This window comes from Botryllus schlosseri, chromosome 8, assembly GCF_051294905.1.
Source record: "Botryllus schlosseri isolate E-star chromosome 8, Bs_hap1, whole genome shotgun sequence".
NCBI classification, from domain to species: domain Eukaryota; kingdom Metazoa; phylum Chordata; class Ascidiacea; order Stolidobranchia; family Styelidae; genus Botryllus; species Botryllus schlosseri.
This window is the reverse complement of record NC_137243.1, coordinates 8639904-8658653: the sequence shown is the minus strand read 5'-3', so window position 1 is coordinate 8658653 and position 18750 is coordinate 8639904. Positions and strand designations below refer to the sequence as shown.

General features: G+C 40.0%; 4 protein-coding genes across 4 annotated transcripts in view; 3 read left to right on the top strand and 1 right to left on the bottom strand.

Annotated features, from left to right (window-relative positions):
• Window positions 1-18750, top strand: part of LOC145445601 (gephyrin-like) — a 105293-nt gene that overhangs the window by 26152 nt on the left and 60391 nt on the right. The window lies entirely within an intron of this gene.
• LOC145445597 (uncharacterized) lies at window positions 367-4887 on the top strand. Its single transcript, XM_080323791.1, has one exon. The coding sequence runs from the start codon at window positions 475-477 to the stop codon at window positions 4792-4794; it is 4320 nt and encodes a 1439-aa protein (XP_080179917.1). The 5' UTR covers window positions 367-474; the 3' UTR covers window positions 4795-4887.
• LOC145445630 (charged multivesicular body protein 1a-like) lies at window positions 4916-7041 on the bottom strand. Its single transcript, XM_080323833.1, has 7 exons — window positions 6826-7041; window positions 6675-6772; window positions 6513-6568; window positions 6362-6452; window positions 6176-6304; window positions 5926-6119; window positions 4916-5151 (listed from the first exon to the last, which is right to left on the bottom strand). The coding sequence occupies exons 1-7, from the start codon at window positions 6857-6859 to the stop codon at window positions 5130-5132; spliced, it is 624 nt and encodes a 207-aa protein (XP_080179959.1). The 5' UTR covers window positions 6860-7041; the 3' UTR covers window positions 4916-5129.
• On the top strand, window positions 8024-16162 carry LOC145445613 (DET1 homolog). The gene is made up of 10 exons (XM_080323812.1): window positions 8024-8910; window positions 8984-9186; window positions 9245-9428; window positions 10663-10875; window positions 11022-11121; window positions 11197-11351; window positions 11414-11552; window positions 11731-11999; window positions 13805-13996; window positions 15706-16162. The coding sequence occupies exons 1-10, from the start codon at window positions 8795-8797 to the stop codon at window positions 15905-15907; spliced, it is 1773 nt and encodes a 590-aa protein (XP_080179938.1). The 5' UTR covers window positions 8024-8794; the 3' UTR covers window positions 15908-16162.

Below are 18750 nucleotides of genomic sequence, written 5' to 3'. Positions count from 1 at the left end.
TGATTAATTCTATTTGTAAAATAATATATAAACAAATATTGATCCATAATTTCATTATTAAAACGATAGATTTTCACTTTCAACCTAAAAGAACTATCTCGGGTTACGGAGGAATAATATTCGTGGTACCGACTGTCATGATCTATGTTCAGAATTTGTTATTATGCTTCAGTGTACTTTTGGATGATATAGCTTTGTTAAATATGTTCCATGCCATAAAAATGTTGGTTTCTAAACTTATGGTGCTTTACAAGAACGAGGAATAAACATTCTCCCGCCTACTAAAAAACTATACTAACAACACCATGCAGTTTTAGAGGTACTGCATTATTTTTTCGATGTTTTGGGAGTTATTGCGCGCCGAATGGGTTTGTTGCTGTGGCGAGACAGTCTCCTGCAGTTATGTGAATCGCTTTGTATTACGGTGTTATGTTCTGTTAGAATGCTGATTTGCTTTCTAATTTGTATTTTGTAATGGCTCAGCGACGCAGGAGATCATCAACTGCGATGAAAGCATCGCAACGTGCCATCGATGATTGCAAAAGTCCCGAAAAGAACGATGGAACATCCATCGCTGAGCGAACAACGTTTGAAAATGATGTCACTTCGCCAAGAACCCCAGAAAATCCAATCGTGAACACTCCTGATAAGCTTTACATAGATTCCGATTCTGATACATGCATCCAAGATAAGGTACAGACAACACTGGAAAAACACGGCGTTGACAGACAAAATGCACATAATTTTTTCCGCGGACTTGTTAACGATGATGATTTCAAAAAATTATTCATGGCTAGCTTGAACAGCAATAATGAAGAACAATCATTTGACGATGAAAGTAATGTGCCCATGACACGTTCAAAACTGAAAGAATACATTCAAAATAGTCCTCACAAAGTTCACTGGGTCAATAAGGCTGTCGTGTCAAATGAAACTTTACCCAAATTTGCTGACATTCCATTGTCAGATGATGATGATGAAGATGAGTATAAACCTGTAACAGCAGAAGATTCCTTCGAATGTGATTCACATGCCACCAGTACAGTTTCAACAACCAAGAATGATATGTGTCGAGGTACAATCGACCTTACGACTTCACAGTTTTGTCTGCCGGGCAATAGCTGCAATGATCATATTAGCTCAAATGATAAACCTGATGTGATAAGTAAGCGGACAAGATCTAAACATTCCCTCGAATCCACGAGTCTAGATGTGCTGCAGGCTGCGTTCAATCCTCCTGATGTAAGCGACGACATGTATGACGCCAATTTACCCAATATAAACGATTACGATTGGCAAAAATGGCTGTCAGATCTTATGAAGGATGACTTGTCTACCTGTAATATCGATGAAGACAATGTGGATGAAGATCCCGACTTTAATGTAATTGCGGAATTGGACAAATCTGAGTGTGAAGAAGGCAATGAGAATTTATCACTGGAAATCCCAACCAATGAAATTCTAGGTCTTCTCAATGAATTGGAAAATATAAATAATTTACCTCCCATATCAAGTACGCCCGTGAGCAAGCCTACATCATCATTTCTTTCCCCGACAAAAAGAAGGGCTAGAAGGCAACGAAAGAAAGCCGGGACTCGCATTTTGAAAGATGCCGGTGTAACCAAAAGCGGTAATGCTGTGTTGCAAGTGTCTGCGTCACAATTGAATTTGATTGAACAGCAAATGCAGCAGCATGTTCAGTTGTTACTGCAGACTAATATTTTATGTCGAAATACCGATTTTGAAGAATGTGCCACCGAGTCGGCTGAGCTACTTTATGAATTGCGTGATATGTCTGCGTCTCAGGTTAATATCCTGTCATTGCAGCGCTCCTACTTGACTTCGTGCAATCTGAGCAGCGCGCTGTATCTTGTAAACAGCACCGTACCCCCAACGCCTCCTGTGATCAGATTACAAAGAACGGAAAAGATGAAGCATTATGTTCCGTTGCCGTCAGCAGTTGCAAAAATCTTGGGTGGTACTAATGCCTGCATGTATCGTGAACTTTTACCGGTATCTGCTCCAATCACCAGAGATCGTACACAAAAAATGCCGAGCTTCTTATCAGCGGAGGACTGCCTTCTGGCTCACGGAATAGCGGAGATGAAAGGAATATCCCGAAAGTATCACGAATTGATAAGCCATTGTATGATGCCAGTGAGGACTGATAAGCAGCTCTCGGCGAGATATCGTAATGTGGTGTACTGCCGAAATTCGAAAGATACCGCCAATCCTATAACGAAGTACCATGTTTATGGTACTTTACCGATGCCAAGTCGTAACGTCAGGCACGTTCGCCCTGAAGATGCGAAGAGACCAATCGATATGGATGGTGATCTTCCATGCTGGGTACTTGCTTTAAAGCCTGTGTATTTAACACGTTCGGCAGTTCGCGAAGTAGATGATTGTAATATATCTACATATTCACAATCGGTGACAGTCAGCAGCCCGAGCTCCCCTGAAGTCATGCCTAGTAAGTTGGCTGTTTCCAGTGTATTGAATGCAACCACATCAACCGATAATTACTCTCCTGTATCAGATCCATTATATCGTCAAACAAATCAAACATCTGTCTTTCAGGCTTATCCTAGCATAGGCCAAGAGAATATTGTTTTGGGCATGAAGAGTGACGCAAATAAAAGTGATCGCGTAGCCACTGATTCGTCTAAGATGACAGTGACAAGTGGAGCTAATCTCAACACTTCGACATCACAGTGTCTTGGAATGGTTACGACACCCAAAGTGCAGCGTAGTGTTCAGTTTGGAAGGCGAAAGTCGGCTGGTAAGTCAATCAAATGTATGAGGAAAGTACTAGTGACATCTTCGTCGTCATCGGATAGCGAAGATGATTCTAAGCCTTCATTGAAATCAGAGGGTCCTGACAGTGCGAGACAAAAACTACCGAGAACTACCCAAGACAGTGAAGGCGATGATGCGGAAATATCTTGTTCAAATGCGAAGCGGAGTCCCATCTCAACAAAATCATCGATCGCTCCTCCAGTTGGAGGTTTCTTGCAAAAAGCGCATCCAAAAGTCATGGGCAAAAAGAATAAATTGGGGAATAGGGACATCAGCAAAATACGATCGTCTGCGAAACAGCTGAAGACCTTAGAAGGAGACTTGAATGTGATCTCTGACCCACGTCACGATGAAAAGGAGAGAATATTCGCAACCGGATACTTGTCAAGAGTGAAGCAGGTTCTTGACGATCAGCCGGAAAAATATCGACAATTTCTGAGCATTCTCGAAAAATTTACAGATAGCAATTTGGCCACTGTTCAAGTATTCAATGAAATTACTACAATTTTAAAGGATTGGCCTGACTTGATTCAGAGCTTTGTGCCATTCCTATCATTTGCACAAGCACGAGAGTGCGGTCTCGCAAAAGAGAAAAGAAATTACGTTCGTGCTCGAAGATTTTTCTCCCAATTAGAAATACAATTCAAAAACGATCAGGATCACTTGGATAAAATTCTCGACGCATTTCATTCTTTTTCGAACTCTGCAAAGTACGACGAAGCGGACATTCTAGATCCTATCCTGAACCTGTTGAAGAGTCACCCGTACCTGCAAGATGAATTTGTTACGTTCTTTGACAGTCAGCCTCCGCCAAAAATCCTCTTTGATGAGGACTTTGAAGAGGTTGATCTGACGGAAGACGCTATGAAAGAAGCCAATGCCACTCAATTTGAACACGCAGTCCTGCCGACAGAAATCCCAGGTTCCGATTTAACACCTGTAAATGCCTCTGCTAAGAAATCAAAAAGAAGAAGAATATCCCAAGGATTTCTTGATGACCATCAAATTCCATCAAGCATTCCGGAGACGTCAGACAACAAAGAAAACATATACCCTGAAGTATCAACAAACGACGATGGAATCGTTACTTTTGATTCCGAAAGCGACGATGCCATGACAGAGGATGAAATGAATCATGAAACATCAGTGGTTATTCCTCCGCCAAATTTGGCTGTAATTAATGAAGATGCTCAATCTTCCAGTCCCTTCAAACGAATAACTGGGGAATCATCGTTACGTCCTCGGACTCCTACCGGAATAGCTGAAAATACATCAGATACCGTTGTGCTCAGTGCTTCAATGTTTCCACCGTATCTATCGTCTAGCGCCAGTGTCCTTACTGTACCCGCTACTCCTGGCAAATTACCTCAATTTTCGGGTAGCTTATTCCAAAAGTCGGCCGATGACTCATCTGGCAAGAAAATAGACCTCGCCACAACGGTGTCCCCTGGAACAGGCAAGAGCGAGAAAGATTCACACGTGCCATTGTCAGATAATCCTTTGCTCTACGAAAAACAGCCAGAGCCAGTCGAAAGCTTTCACAGTGGGGACGTACCCGATATAATCGTGATAGAGGACACATCAAAACAGCGGGGCGATGTTAACATGCTGCCTGAGACTATTCCGGTTGACACGGATCAGAGTCTTTTGAAGGATAAGTCTGTTCACGCAGTTGACCATGATGCATCAAACGAACCAATCCAACCACATGAAGAAGACAGTATGCAATCAGATTCCGAGGTAACAAAACAGCCAGGAGCTGATTTGAATAAGCCGTGGACGCGTTACGAAGACGAATTACTGCTAACATCGTGCCAGCAAGGCATAAGCGATCAAAAACTGAGCAGCATCGCGCAAGAACTGAAGCGAAATATCCAGGACGTGGAGGTGCGGCTGCAAAGTTTGCTGGATTTATTTAATATGAGCGAAAGTGGCGAAGGCAGTCACGAGAGTGAAGAGGATGGCGAAATATGCAGCGATTCCAGCACTGCGTGAGCTCTGCCGGTGATCTTTCCATGCAGTTTTGTACATCTGTGTATTTGCATCTGCCTAATATTCCGTTCTTTTAATACATCACTGTGCTTTTCATTCCCGTACCTTCAACTTTAATAATACATTTCACACAGCCAGCTGTATTTAATTAGAAACAGGAAGTAAGTGCAAATACGGCCGCCTGCTAGGGTTTTTACAAGTCTTGTTATCTTCAACACTCCCAATTTGGACTTGAGAGTCTACAGTCAATAATGTTATGTTTGAAGTCTTTGAGTGACTGCGAGTCTTCGAGTGACTGCATTCGCTTGCATAATTGCCAGTTGAATGTGTATTTTCCATCAGTTTCTCATTGCCCTCAATCTAGACAGCAACAGATATTACAAGAATGAGCGATTACAGTACCATAACGATGTGCGTATACTAGGGCTGTTAAAAAACTTTTCCTTCAGATTTCACTAGCTACTTGATAAAATTGTTAGGTTCGTTAAGAAAACGCTGCACACCAACTTGAGAAGCGAGATTCTTGCAGTAGAAAGTCGACCCCATATGATTGTTAGGCTTTCAGTAGAGATGATGCATACCAAATTTGGATCAATTCCAACCACTAGAAGCGAAGTTATTGCAGTAGAAAAATTTACAATTTCATGATTTTATAATAAATAATCAAAGTTGCAGTAGAAAGTCGACCCCATATGATTGTTAGGCTTTCAGTAGAGATGATGCATACCAAATTTGGATCAATTCCAACCACTAGAAGCGAAGTTATTGCAGTAGAAAAATTTATAATTTCATGATTTTATAATAAATAATCAAAGAGTTCCGGTAAATACTATTTTATTCAAATCCAAATTTTTCTACTGCAATAACTTCGCATCTAGTGGTTGGAATTGAGCCAAATTTGGTGTGCATCGTCTCTACTGACAGCCGAACAATTTGATGGGGTTGACAGAAAAATTTCGAAATCTCGTTTTTTTAATGATAAATTCAAAACTTTCTACTGCAAGAATCTCGCTTCTACTGGTTGGAATCGAGCCAAAGTTGTGTGCAGCGTTTTTTTAACCAACCTAACAATTATATCAAGTAGCCAGTGAAATCTGAAGGCAAAGTATTTTTTTGAACAACCCTAGCGTATACCTTCGTTCCAAGTCAGCGTCAGCTGAACTTTCCGCTGCCGCTTGAGCTGCCAGCGAGCCTTGGCCTATAGGAGCAGTGTCCACTTGAGCCATGACCTCCAATCCGTTTTCATCTGCTACTTGTTGAATGAGGTCGTCCACTTGTGATTGAGGAGTGGACATGCTAGTTGCAGAACCCATTGAATCTTCCATTACCTGGAATGTCACGATTAGAATTGCTCAGTGGTGACATGGCATTGAGAATTGCTTACCTTTGAGTGCACGTCGAGGTTCTCAAATTGCTTCTCGAATTTGTCCATGACCTGTGAAATCTGCTCTAGGTTCATGCTCTTCATAGCTTTATCCAACCCCGCAGTGACGCCGGTCATTTGTTTAGTTATCTGCAGTCAGTTGTTTTAATTGAAAATATGTCCATACCATCATAGCAGCATTCTTACTTGATTCATGGACTGGGCAGTTTTAACTCTGGATTGTACAGCATCCAAACGCGATGCAAGCCTGAGGTAGTTCAGGGACTCATTTTTCTTTCTAGAATGGAATAGTTATTCAACAGAGAGGAGCCATGGAAATGCTGTATGCAACACCAACCTGATAGCATTCTCTGCGTACAACTGGGCGAATTCAATCCTCTTATCTGCAATGGCCTGGTGGAGAAATATTTTAATTTTTGTGGGGTATTGAACTGATAAAATTGCTAATAAACCAATGATGATGATGAGTGTGAAAGCAAATAGTACAGGAATTACAAACCTTTTTTATTTTATTTTTCTCTACATTATGTGCTTTTTCCGCTTTACTAGCCATTTTTTCAAGCTGCTTAGCGGAAAATCGAAGTTGGAAAATCACATCTAAAAACAGTACGTTTGAGACTAGAATTAGGAAATAATAGAATTTGTCTTACCATCCAGAGACTGTTTTTTACCTAAACCAAACATGACTTAAGAACTAGTCTTATAGTTGAATACTGAAATGAGAACAAAATCATCATCATTACCCTGGATAAGTACGTAGTAAGCAGAATTATTAGTACATCAAGGACATTTAAGGTGGATAACCCATATGCATAGTAGCGTGGGGTATCTATTTTCCAATACTTCTATAACAACCAATCTCATGGTGTTAAACTAACTTGCATGAGCATAAAATGGTTCGTTAAGACGTGCAACAGTACATGTACAACCCTGATTATCATTATTATTGGGAAATTCTGAAGTTTCCCTACTGGAATCTCGGTACGTTTTGCCTAATATATCAGGTGACCAGCGATGATTCTTCAAGTTAACGTAAGTTAATAAAAAATGAAATATAGCTTGAGCATAAGACACAGATTCCATACAGGCTGAAGCGAATTTTTGAATTTCGATTAGGTTGTTATTCATTACTTCAAGGCACAAGATAACAGCGAAACGAGAAATAGAATTAAAACTACTATACATCGAACGTATCAATTGAGCTCTAACTTACGATATGACTTGGTTGACAAATAATGGCAAAATGAAACTGACTGAAAAATATAGAACACCGTTCCGGCCACCCAATTGTCACATCCTTCAGCTTTCTTATATGAGATATTATAATCAGCTGATTACCAGCAATCATAGTGAATAAAACGAGTGCATGAACACACCGTAGTTTACGGTATTCCACAACGGTTTGAATATATTCAACATACTGTTTCTGTTCTCTCACTGAATCTACATATTCTAACTGGTTATTCGGAACTACATATAATATATCTACGTCCAGATACAGAGCCACTGAAAAATAATGTGTCTACTTCTGAAAGTGAAAACTGTTCCGATTGTTTACACTTGATTTAGGACTAAATATATAATCACGTGACGTTGACAAAATATCGAAGAGCCACAACTAAGCTTAGCTTACTTTTTCAGACTATATTCATGACTCATGTGATCCCAATATGTTGCCTTTAAGTCACCAAAACATCTGTGTTTGAATGCTTTTCCGACAACGTGAATTTTAATTCTTCGTGATTCATCCATTCAGTGACCGCACGTCATTTCAAAGTCACATGAGAACTTTAGTGATTTGCTATCGTGACGACAAAATTATAAGCGGTGGGTGATTGGTAGGTGATTCCCCAGCAGTGAAATGCAAAATCGTGTTTTGAGAAAGGATTTTGCCTGGACCGGGCTCGGCTCGGTGGCCTGTATTATCAGTAGAATCGATTGCCTTGCAAGTGATACGCAGCAGATCTTTAAATTATTATTGACGTCGTTGGAATGCAGCGGTGGGAAGGATGGCGTGCTTCGACTCGTTCGTTCTTTTCAGTTTCAGTTGAGAATTTCATCAGATCAACTTCCAGTTCCGGACAATTGTGATACAGCCATACAGGAATGAAGAACGTGCTGAAATAGGCATGAGCTAGCGATGAAGACGTACGATACATCGCTATGGGGCACACGAAGTCGATGCGTAGTCATGAGACCACTGGAACGTGGTGAAATCAGTCCCACAGTCTTAATAGTTTCACTTGTTTTGACACCCTCCTATCTTTTCATTGTATCGCAGTTTTGTGGTGTTTTGAAATGATGAAAATATTGATAAAAAACTGATTGCGATATATAGTATTTATCCAGCAGGAGCTGCTGATATTTGGACTAGAATATGTGGTTAAAGGTTATACTATACAATGTTATATATAGATTTTGTGATGCGACATAAAGATACGAAACAGATGCGTGAAATTCAAGTACATATTTAATTCCCGTTGCAAAATCTGTTCAGTAACACCACTGCTGCATTTTAATGATTTTATGCTTTTTGAAATAAGAAAAATGATACTTTGTAAGTTCTCAACTTTGCATGTTTACAGATTAATGATGTATTTGTAGATATTATAGTTAAATATGCTTGTTCCTGATGCCGTACCGCGCAAATGCAGGAAATTGGACGAGGGCACTTCAACGGCAGAACCATGTTGCATTCCTTCCCGCCGAATCCCAAACCAAAATATTCTGCACAGGTTGAATTTGATGTCTATGTACATGGTATCGTTCTACATAGCTTCAAATAATGTTTGTTATTTTGTGGATCAGATTGGTGAGACGTGAAACCTCAAGATTGAGGCCGGGTACTCCTTGGCATTTGACGCGAAAGTTTTATAAACATATATTCCCCAACTTTACTGTGGAGAATGTTGAGAATCCTCCATGCTTCTTCAGGAAATTTGCGCCGGACGGACGTCACTTTTTGGCATTTTCTGCCGATCAAACGTCGGTGGAAATTTTTGAATTCAAGGGTAATCATGCAATAACTTTCAGGATGATTCTTTTTAAAAACAGTCTGTTATTAAATAGGGTGCGACGCCGGTGAAAACCTGTTGTCAACTGTAAGCGGTGATGTCATGCATGATCGTTCAACTAGATTTTCGCGACCAGATTCGAGAGCCTTTCATGAAAATGTCAAAGAGAAGTTGTTTTCGACCTTTTTCAAGCACAAACACCTAGTGCCTGTTGCGCCCACGGGGCAACACTTGAACAGGTATGAATTATGGTAAACTGTACAAATGAATGCATCAGAATGTTATGCCAAAATCTTCCAGGTTTGATGCAAATTTAGTCTAAATCTGAAGCTGTCCTTGTGAGTTGGGACTTGTGACCAAAACTTTATGATCTTGTGCGACATCCAATTTCAATTTACAGTAGGCTACTCTGGCTAAGCCGGATTGCAATCTGCCGTTGAAGATGACTCGTAATATTTTTTACGGAACTATATTCTAATATAGTTATTCAGAGTTTCCAGTTTGTATTGATCAATGTTGAACTTTCACGACTGTTGCATGCTTGGAAAGTCTTCGTATAATGATCATCAAATCCACCAAAACTGCCACAAATAGAATTTTGTACTATATTACCTGGGACAGCAACCTCGTTTATTGTCTCCCTATACAGCATGGGTGGCCAACCTTTTAGCCATTCACGGCCGCATTTCGACTACCCGTATAGCCTATGGCCGCATTCCAGGGCATAGTTGTAATGAACTAGCTGAGCGCCACATACCCATGTTAAAGTGTTTTATGTCCATGTCCGGTGAACTTTGGACTAATCTATTTAATGATATAGGTTTACTATGCGCATGCGCACCGAAATCGTGAGTGGTCAATGGTGATGTTACGGGATGGTACACAGTCGTGCGAAGCGCGAAAAAAATTTTCTGATTCACTTATGAATCTCGTCATTGATATTCGCAGTTTTACATATTACTACTAAAACATTTATCCTTTCTCAGCCCACGTGATCAGATTCACAGGTGGAGTTGATGGGGGGGTTTCGAAAACTTAGGGCAAGTTATAAATGATATATAATGCATCTTCGGGTGGGCCAATTGTTATTAGTCACTTTGTTGCTTGCTATTACTCCTTGATCTCGCATCAGGATTGTCGGTATAGTGATGAGCACACGATTCCGAATTGGTATTGAATTGGTATTGGTCGCATTGAATCGTGCGCAGCCCAATGAAAATTTTAAGAATAAATAAAATCTTCCAAGAAATCGGGAGTCAATTCGTAAATTCAAACTGCATGTCGACGGCCACCAACACATACTAATTGAATTACGTGTCCACGGCCGCACAAATTTCCTTCTACGGCCGCAGGTTGGCCACCCCTGCTACACAGACTCGTGTTGCGACTCAAGCCTATGTGTTTGCTTTTGAATTTCGCTACATTACTATCTGAGAAGGTTAATTTTCAGATTAATCTTTATGTTTGAAACAGGGAATGCTCATTGTTCACTGAAGACTCGAGATACGTTATCGTTGCGTCCTCCTGCCAAACCAGACAAGAACCCCATCCAGCATTTTCAGATATTTTCACCAACAATGAAAGTATAAGCCCTAATCCTGCGAATTCCAGATTGTTTCTGGAAAATTACACCATACACATTGTCGATGTTATGACCGGAGTATTATGTTATAGCAGAGAATTCAAGTAAGTGGCTCAAATCGTTCAGGTGCTTGGATAAGTTAAAAATTACTATATTTCATAAACTATACTTTATGAATGATAAATTTCATTGCAGATATTGAGCTTTAAAAAGATAGGATTTAAAAGTCAATGAAAATTTATCATTTTAGTTGTGACAAGATTGTCCTTGCTCATAATCAAGGTCTTTACTTGTACCATAACGTCCTGGCTGTTCTGTCCCTGCAACACCAGACGATATACATATTCCAGGTAATGTTTTATTTTAAAATAGGAGATGAAATGGCTGATATTGACCGGTATCTGTTGAATGTTATTTCACACTAGATAACAGAGGACGGTCAATTAATAGAAACTAATGCAATCGGACGGTTTTGCTTCGACGACGATCTATTCGCTCTGTCCTGCGTCCAGGATCCTGCAGCCCAACAATTATTACAGACGCCTTATTATGAAAAGACGTTCAACTCATTGAAACATAGGTATTCCGCGATTAGGATTACTGTGGATTGTTTTGTTATGCACGATTCTGAATCTCTTTTAGGATTCTTGTACATTTGTTCAAGCAGGCTCAAAATGAAGGCCGGGATGAGGTCAGACGTTTTCATAAATTGTTTGATTTTTTGAGTTCCTTGAGAATGTGGAGAATGCAACTGCTGGATGAACAACATCTTCTTATAAAGGTGTGATTTTTTAGTAGCCTATATCTTTATAGAGCAGGGGTCCAACATTTTTGGCCAGAAGTAGTGTGGGAGTTGGATTAGTTTCAAAGTGTTGTTGGTTTATCTGAGCTCCCCCCCCTGTCCTAATTTGCGTACATGGTTATGTAAATATTATCCATCATTCATTTCTCATCTACAGTATGCAAGCAAAGGTGTGGTTAGCATGCGTGTGATGGAACCAGGATCACAACCGTCGTTTTTTGTAACATACAACATACCCGAAGGAAAAGTACTCTCGGTCTACGAAAACACGTCGCACGAATTATTATCAGTGTATGAGAAGCATCCTGAAGTGTTCCGACCACCGAGCTCCTTTTCCGATGCCTATAATGCCGGTACGCCTGGTGGGCCATGGCAACAACATGCCTCTACGTCGGCCAATGTCCACACTTTGAAGATTCAGAAAAGGTAGTGTATCAAGAGTAATATTACGAAGTCGCGAATTGGTGTTCACAAGTCAGTACACAGTAAAGCTGGGCAAAAGTCCATTTTTAAAAAAATCATACGATCGATGTTTTCATGCGCCCGATAAGACGCGGAGTGCCATTCAATGTTAAAAACAAAATGATTTATAAAAGATGGTATCAATTTCCAGTGATTAATTTGCATTCACAGTCGTCGGTGGCAAACCATGGTTCTTTTATCAGCACGGGCCAGGGTTGTAATGACTCGAGTCACGATGTTTTGGTGACTCGACTCGAGTCATTTCTCCAAGTGCGTAAAATGACTCCATTTGAGTCAATTTGTGTATTGACTCTAATTGTACTCGAACCATGTCATAAGACTCGAGACAAATAGAACCAGAAACTGTCGGGACTGAGAAAAATTACGATATCATGAATGCGCGCCATTCTATGTCACTAAAGCATAGTTGAAAAAAACGGAACAGTGAACGCCTCTCTACACCGCGTAGGCGAAGGTGGGTCTCTGAAAAGTGAGATTGCCTTGTGACTCAGAACCTTGTAACTTGGTTACAACCTTGGCGGGGGCCCCAAGTTCGTTTTCCGAACACGAACGTAACGAGGAACAGACTAAGCTTACAGATATAATCCAGCTCGAAGTGACCCACGTCCACATGTCCAGTTTATTTGTTGTTTTGTTCCGGTTCACTTGATACTAATTGATGTGGATATGGCAATGGGGTTTTATATGCTAGACAGGCAATCTCATCAAAAATGTGCACATTTAAAGTATAAATCAGTTGTACTATCAAGTCCATAACTTTTATATGGATTGAAACTTTCCTATTTATATGCCAAATTGTTTCAGACTGCAACAAACGTTTGCTGGTTAAAAATATTTTTCACTCTATCATTTGAAACATCACTGGGTTTCCAAAAAGTAGTGGCTCTGCTCTCGAAACCACCGGCCCACGCTGTTTAGGGTCACCATATTTTGGAATCGGGTAAAGATGAGACTTTTCAAAATTTTCAAACTTAGAATACTGGAGTAAAGTCCGGAAAAAAGGTAAATTTTTCCCGACTTTGTCGTTGACTAAAAAAAGAAGTCAACTTTCCGGCTCAACTCCGAAATACGGTTTTTCTTTCACATTCTCTGTTGGTTGACTTAAAAAAAAATAAGGTCGTCACTTACGTTCGAACCACGAATTTCCTGTTTACCGTAATTTATGTCCATTTTCGCTCGAATCTTAACTCTAAAAGCTGTAAAGGAGGACGAATTGTCAAAAAGGTGAGCATTTAGGCATCCTCGGAGGACATTTTCAAAAACCTGAAAAGTAGGGCAAATCCTCATAAAGGAGGTCGTATGGCAACTCTAGCGCTGTTGCTGTTGCAAGACAATCTCTGTATTGTGTTTATTTATACGGAAGTGTGAAGACGAAACCAAAGTGAAGGAATTAACAATGACACTATGGTTCCACGTACCAGTACTACAGGTTGCGGGACCACTGGACAAATGTAAATGTAACAATATTTGAAATGAAGGGTGTTGAACTACCAACAGCTACTACAAATAACGAAAGGGATCCATGCGGTAAAGCGAAATTTTGCCTCTGAAAATTCATCCCAGTTGTACGTTAGCATAACAGGATCTATTTCTTCACTGTGGATAGATTTATTGTGAATGATGGCAAAAAAAATTTACTCAACCAAAATCTCTGACTTCTTCTTGCATAAATATCTGTTCCGTACATTTTTCACACAGCATGTGCGGAGTTTAAACATAGCGCCTACGACCATTCAATATTGTGACAGATTGAAAGAAACAATCATAAATGCCAAATATGGCGGGCACACAGAAGCCATAAAGAGACTGCTCGCCCAACTACCAGTTCCAGCGCAGTCTCATACGTGCAGCCCTTACTTTGATTTGTCGTTGTTCAGTTATGATGACAAATGGATATCGGCATTGGAGCGTCACAGAACATGCGGAGATCACCCTATCAGGTCGGAATTGAGTCTGTCAAAATTATTGGCATCATCATACTTTGTCTTGTCTACTGTCGTTAATATGTCTGTTAACTGTTGATAATAAAGTTCGGGACCTACCATAGGTGCTGAACTCAGGTATGCGGCATACCCAGAATTCCGTAAGGCATGTAACTGCCTGACTAGCTGGTAAATTGTGCGATTTAGAATTAAACAAGGTATTTCGTAATGGTGCTGCTCACGTGAGCAAATCACCAGTGATACATTGAGCGAGTAATTGGAAGACGCGACGCAAGGCAACAATACTGAAGACGTCAATTTCCTTATGCGCGAAATGTAGCAATTGTCATCTGCTGTGTAGAAAATATGATATCTGGCGCGCCGGCCAGAGCTATAGTGTCTGCTCTAATTGTGATGTCATACTCTGAAGACATTGAACATTAAGGTTACCATATTTTGGAATCGGGAAAGGAGAACACTTTTTCAAACTTAAAATACTGGAGTAAAGTCCGGAAAAAAGGTAAATTTTACACGACTTTGTCGTTGGTTGACTAAAAAAGGTCAACTTTTCGTCTCAACTCCAGAAATTCAGTTTTTCTCTCACACTCTACGTTGGTTGACTAGAAAAAAAGGTCGTCACTTTCGTTTGAACCACAAATTTCCTATTTAGCGTCGTTTATGCTAATTGTCACTCGATTCTATCTACTATCTTAGCACTAAAGGCTGTAAAGAAGGACGAATAGCCAAAAGGAAGACATTTAGGCGTTTTATGCATACTATGGCTGTGAACTGAATCAAGCGGCGTTATAAATTTTGATTTGCGCTAATACTAAAACACATCGATCATGTTGCAGGCTCTTGATATCGAAAGTTCTGACTCATCTGAAATGAGTTTCACTGCTGAAGAGAGTCAAGAACAGACTTGGCATTTGTGACAATAATTCCTGTAACTTTAGTCTATTAGCCGTCGCCTAAGATGCGTATTGCATATTCATTTGTTCTCGAGTCGGAGTGATTGAAATATCCTCAATGTCGGCACGCGTATAGGCGAATAGATATGTCGCGTATTGAAGGAAGATCAGTCGGACTCGGTAGTCCTAGTAATCATACTGTAGTGTGGGATGTCGTGTATATATATTATGATACGTAAGAGTTTGTTAACGCGTGGACGCTGCTCCGATCGATGTATTATCGGCACTGGTGCATGTGCTTAACCGTGATATATTGAATATTGATGCTACCTTAATAAATTTGACATCAATTCAGCAGGCAGCCGGCTGGCTACGCGCCTGCTTAATAGTACCGTAATTTTTCATCATATACAAGCGGCAGGTGATATTGAACGCTTACGCTTGTGAGTCGGCTCATCTGTTAATTCTGACGTATCATGGCGTCACCCATTTGTGACGTCGTCGATCCCGTATACTTAGGGAAAAACTGGAGTTCAGCCCCTATGGGACCTACGTCCATTCCGAACTTTTTATCAATTAAATCATCAACTCTCACTGTTAAGACACTTGAATCTAATATCGTGACTGTGACTCCAACTCCAGCAATTTGAAAAGTTCAACCCTGACACGCCAGTGACCAAAAATGATCCGACCCTCTACTCGTCAGCTTTATCGTATCACTTCCATGTTATTGTGTAATCGAGTCACAGACAATACAATGATCGAATGTAAGCCACCTAGGAAACGTTATTGACTGTATGTTTTATTCCATTGCAGATTCTATGACCGTGACTCCGGAATTCTTAAGTTTCGTATTTATGCTGGGCTAGGGGGGTCGCAGCCCATGACTTCGAATGCAAAAATGCTAGTAGCATTCAATTTCCATCCTTTTCAGCCGTTTGCAATTTCAGTCCAGCGGTTCAATAATGAATATGTTCTCAATTTACATTTTCGGCATGTCCAAAGGGGCGATGGTTGAAAATAAGATTGGCTTATTTCAATGTTGGATCACTGACAAATCTAACGTTTGCAACTTCACTTGGCCTTTCTGAAAGAGATCTTGTGCTTGGCATACCCTTCTCAAACGCTATGATGCCCCCTTAATGTGTAATATATCAAGTCGGGACTGGATTGTGGCCTATGGTTTTGTTGATAGTTGTGTGAAATCGTCAATTTAGTCACTTATATTTGTATTACTGGTACTCATTAGTCATTACATGAACCTTTTTACGAACTTGTGTGTTATATGTTAGGGTTACCATATTTTGGAATCCGGAAAGGAGTGGGACACTTCAAAATTTTCAAACTTGGAATACCGGAGGAAAATCTTGAGAAAATGTCACATTATCAGGTGGTTGACTAATAAAAAGGTCAACTTTCTGGCTCAGCTCCTAAAATAGCCGCCGGAGCGTTACTTCAGTGCTTGTTTACTGTATTTTAGTCGAATTTGCCCTACATTTATCAAAAATTCCCAAAAAAGAGGACAAAATCTCAAAAAGGAGGACGTTTAGGCGTTCTCGGAGGACATTTTCAAAAACCTGAAAAATGAGAACAAATCTTCCTAAAGGAGTGCGTATGGTAACCCTATTGTGTGTGTTGGCTTATAAAGGTTGGGATTTACATGTATGCTTCCACACACAGAGGGCAAGGAATAAAAATAGGCGGGCGTATTTTAACGTAATTAGGATTTGCAAGTCGGAGTAGGGGGGTTCTGACTCCGAAATTTGAGGATTCGCCAGGGGTGTCCAATTGCGTTTGAATGGTGAACTACCAAAAACCGAGTTATATTTGCTGAACTGTTTTAGTGACGCAAGATGCAATTTAAACTCGGCGCTGTCAATATCAACAAGAATCACCAACCAATCAACCACTTTAAGTGACCACTAGGATGACTGATGAGGCATTGACACTGAATGAAAAGTAAAAGAAGATAATATAAAAGGACAGTAGGTGACAAAAAAGATGGCATGTGTCTATAGATAACTAACCTACGGATAGATGGGCAACACGTGACTCACAGTCGAGTGATGCGACAACGGCAGATTTGTTGTCGCTTCATAGCATGAAACGGGAGCGTAATTGCTAATCCCATAGATGACGACCCGAGAGCTCAAATTAAATAAAGTGGATCTTATTTGAAAGCTACAGTCGCACTGATTCTGATAATATACATTAAATTTTCATCAAGGCAATGGAACCACCCCGAAATAGCCTTCAAAATATGAAAATCGGCATTGTTCTAAACCAGAGGTCTCAAACTCAAACGTGATCGCGGGCCAATTTTCAGTTTTGATGACGCCTCGGGCCGCAGCATCAATAATAGGGAAATTCAATGTATCATTTCCAAGTAGACCCTATTTGAAGGAAGCTTGCGGACAGGCATTCCACAAACATCGTGAAAATGTACTTTACTATTGTATACTACTCACGCTTGACACGAAAAAAATCACATTTTCAAATATTTAAATAAAATTGTTTTGTGCCGGGCATAATTTGTTAAAATAATGAATTATAGACATCATGTGAGAGGATGCATCATGACATTGTCAAACTGTCGGATTATAATATTGCAGCTAGTGGAACTTTGACGTGCCAAAATTTTATGTAGAATATTTTAAAATCTACCGAAGATTGATCTGATATCAGTGCATTTGAGCGACATAGTCTAATCCTGGTTTTGATGTAGTCGTGATAAGTATGCTATTGTTACTGTCATTGTCAAAGTCAAATTAAATCAGCATTAGATTTTGCCTTCGATTATTATTGGAACATGTCAATAAAAACTTGAATATAATCATTATTGAGCCATAATAATAGCATTGTTTCTTAACTTTAGCGATCGCATCCCTCGTGCTTCCAATAAGATTTCTCGTAGACCCTGTTCATTTTCAACACCATTTCTAATGGTAGGGCCTACATACCTACCTATATTAAAATCAGAAAGCACATTCACATAAAGTCGCGCGTAACGCGAAGACTATATTCCAGTTGAATAAATTGGCCAAGAATAAGATGAATTTATTCGTGTTACAGCTGTGGAGCGTACTACTATTACTCGTCACCAATAATAACATGGATAAAGAGAACAAACAACTTGGATGAATGTCAACAAACTAGTAATAAACCCTGCCAAAACTCAGCTGTTGATTAGCAACAACAAGGCACCGCCCACTCACACACCCCATTTTGCAATAACAATACTTGGCGTCACTGTGAAACCAACCTCCACTGTGAAATATCTAGGGATACACATTGACAATGATATGTCTTGGAGATCCCATATCGAGTTGCTAGTGTCAAAAGTTTCTCGCGCTTGTGGTGTGCTGTCACGGGTATCTCGTTTACTTCCCAGATCAGTTCTAAGAACTCTATACCTTTCCATAATTCATCCTCATCTGTTATATGGTATTATTTTTTGGGGCACAACTTTCAAAACGTACTTGCAAGCCTTATCTGTTCAACAAAATAGAGCTATCCGCTCAATATGCCGTCTAGGGCCACGGGACAGTGTTCAGCAAGCATACAGATCCCTCAACATATTAACAGTTCCTAAAATGTGCTCTCTAGAAATTGCAAAGTTGATGCATAGATACCATAATGGCAATATTTCCGATGCATTGCTAGGCCTATTTCTTCTCCAAAAAGACGTCCATACTTATAATACCAGATCTGCTTCTTCTAACAACTATTTTATTCCACGTGTGTCTTCAATGGCTCAAAGATCCATTGTCTTTTTAGGACCAAAACTATGGGGTGAGATTCCAACTGAATTGAAAAATATGTCTTTTAACGAATTTAAATATCATTATAAAAAGCAGCTCT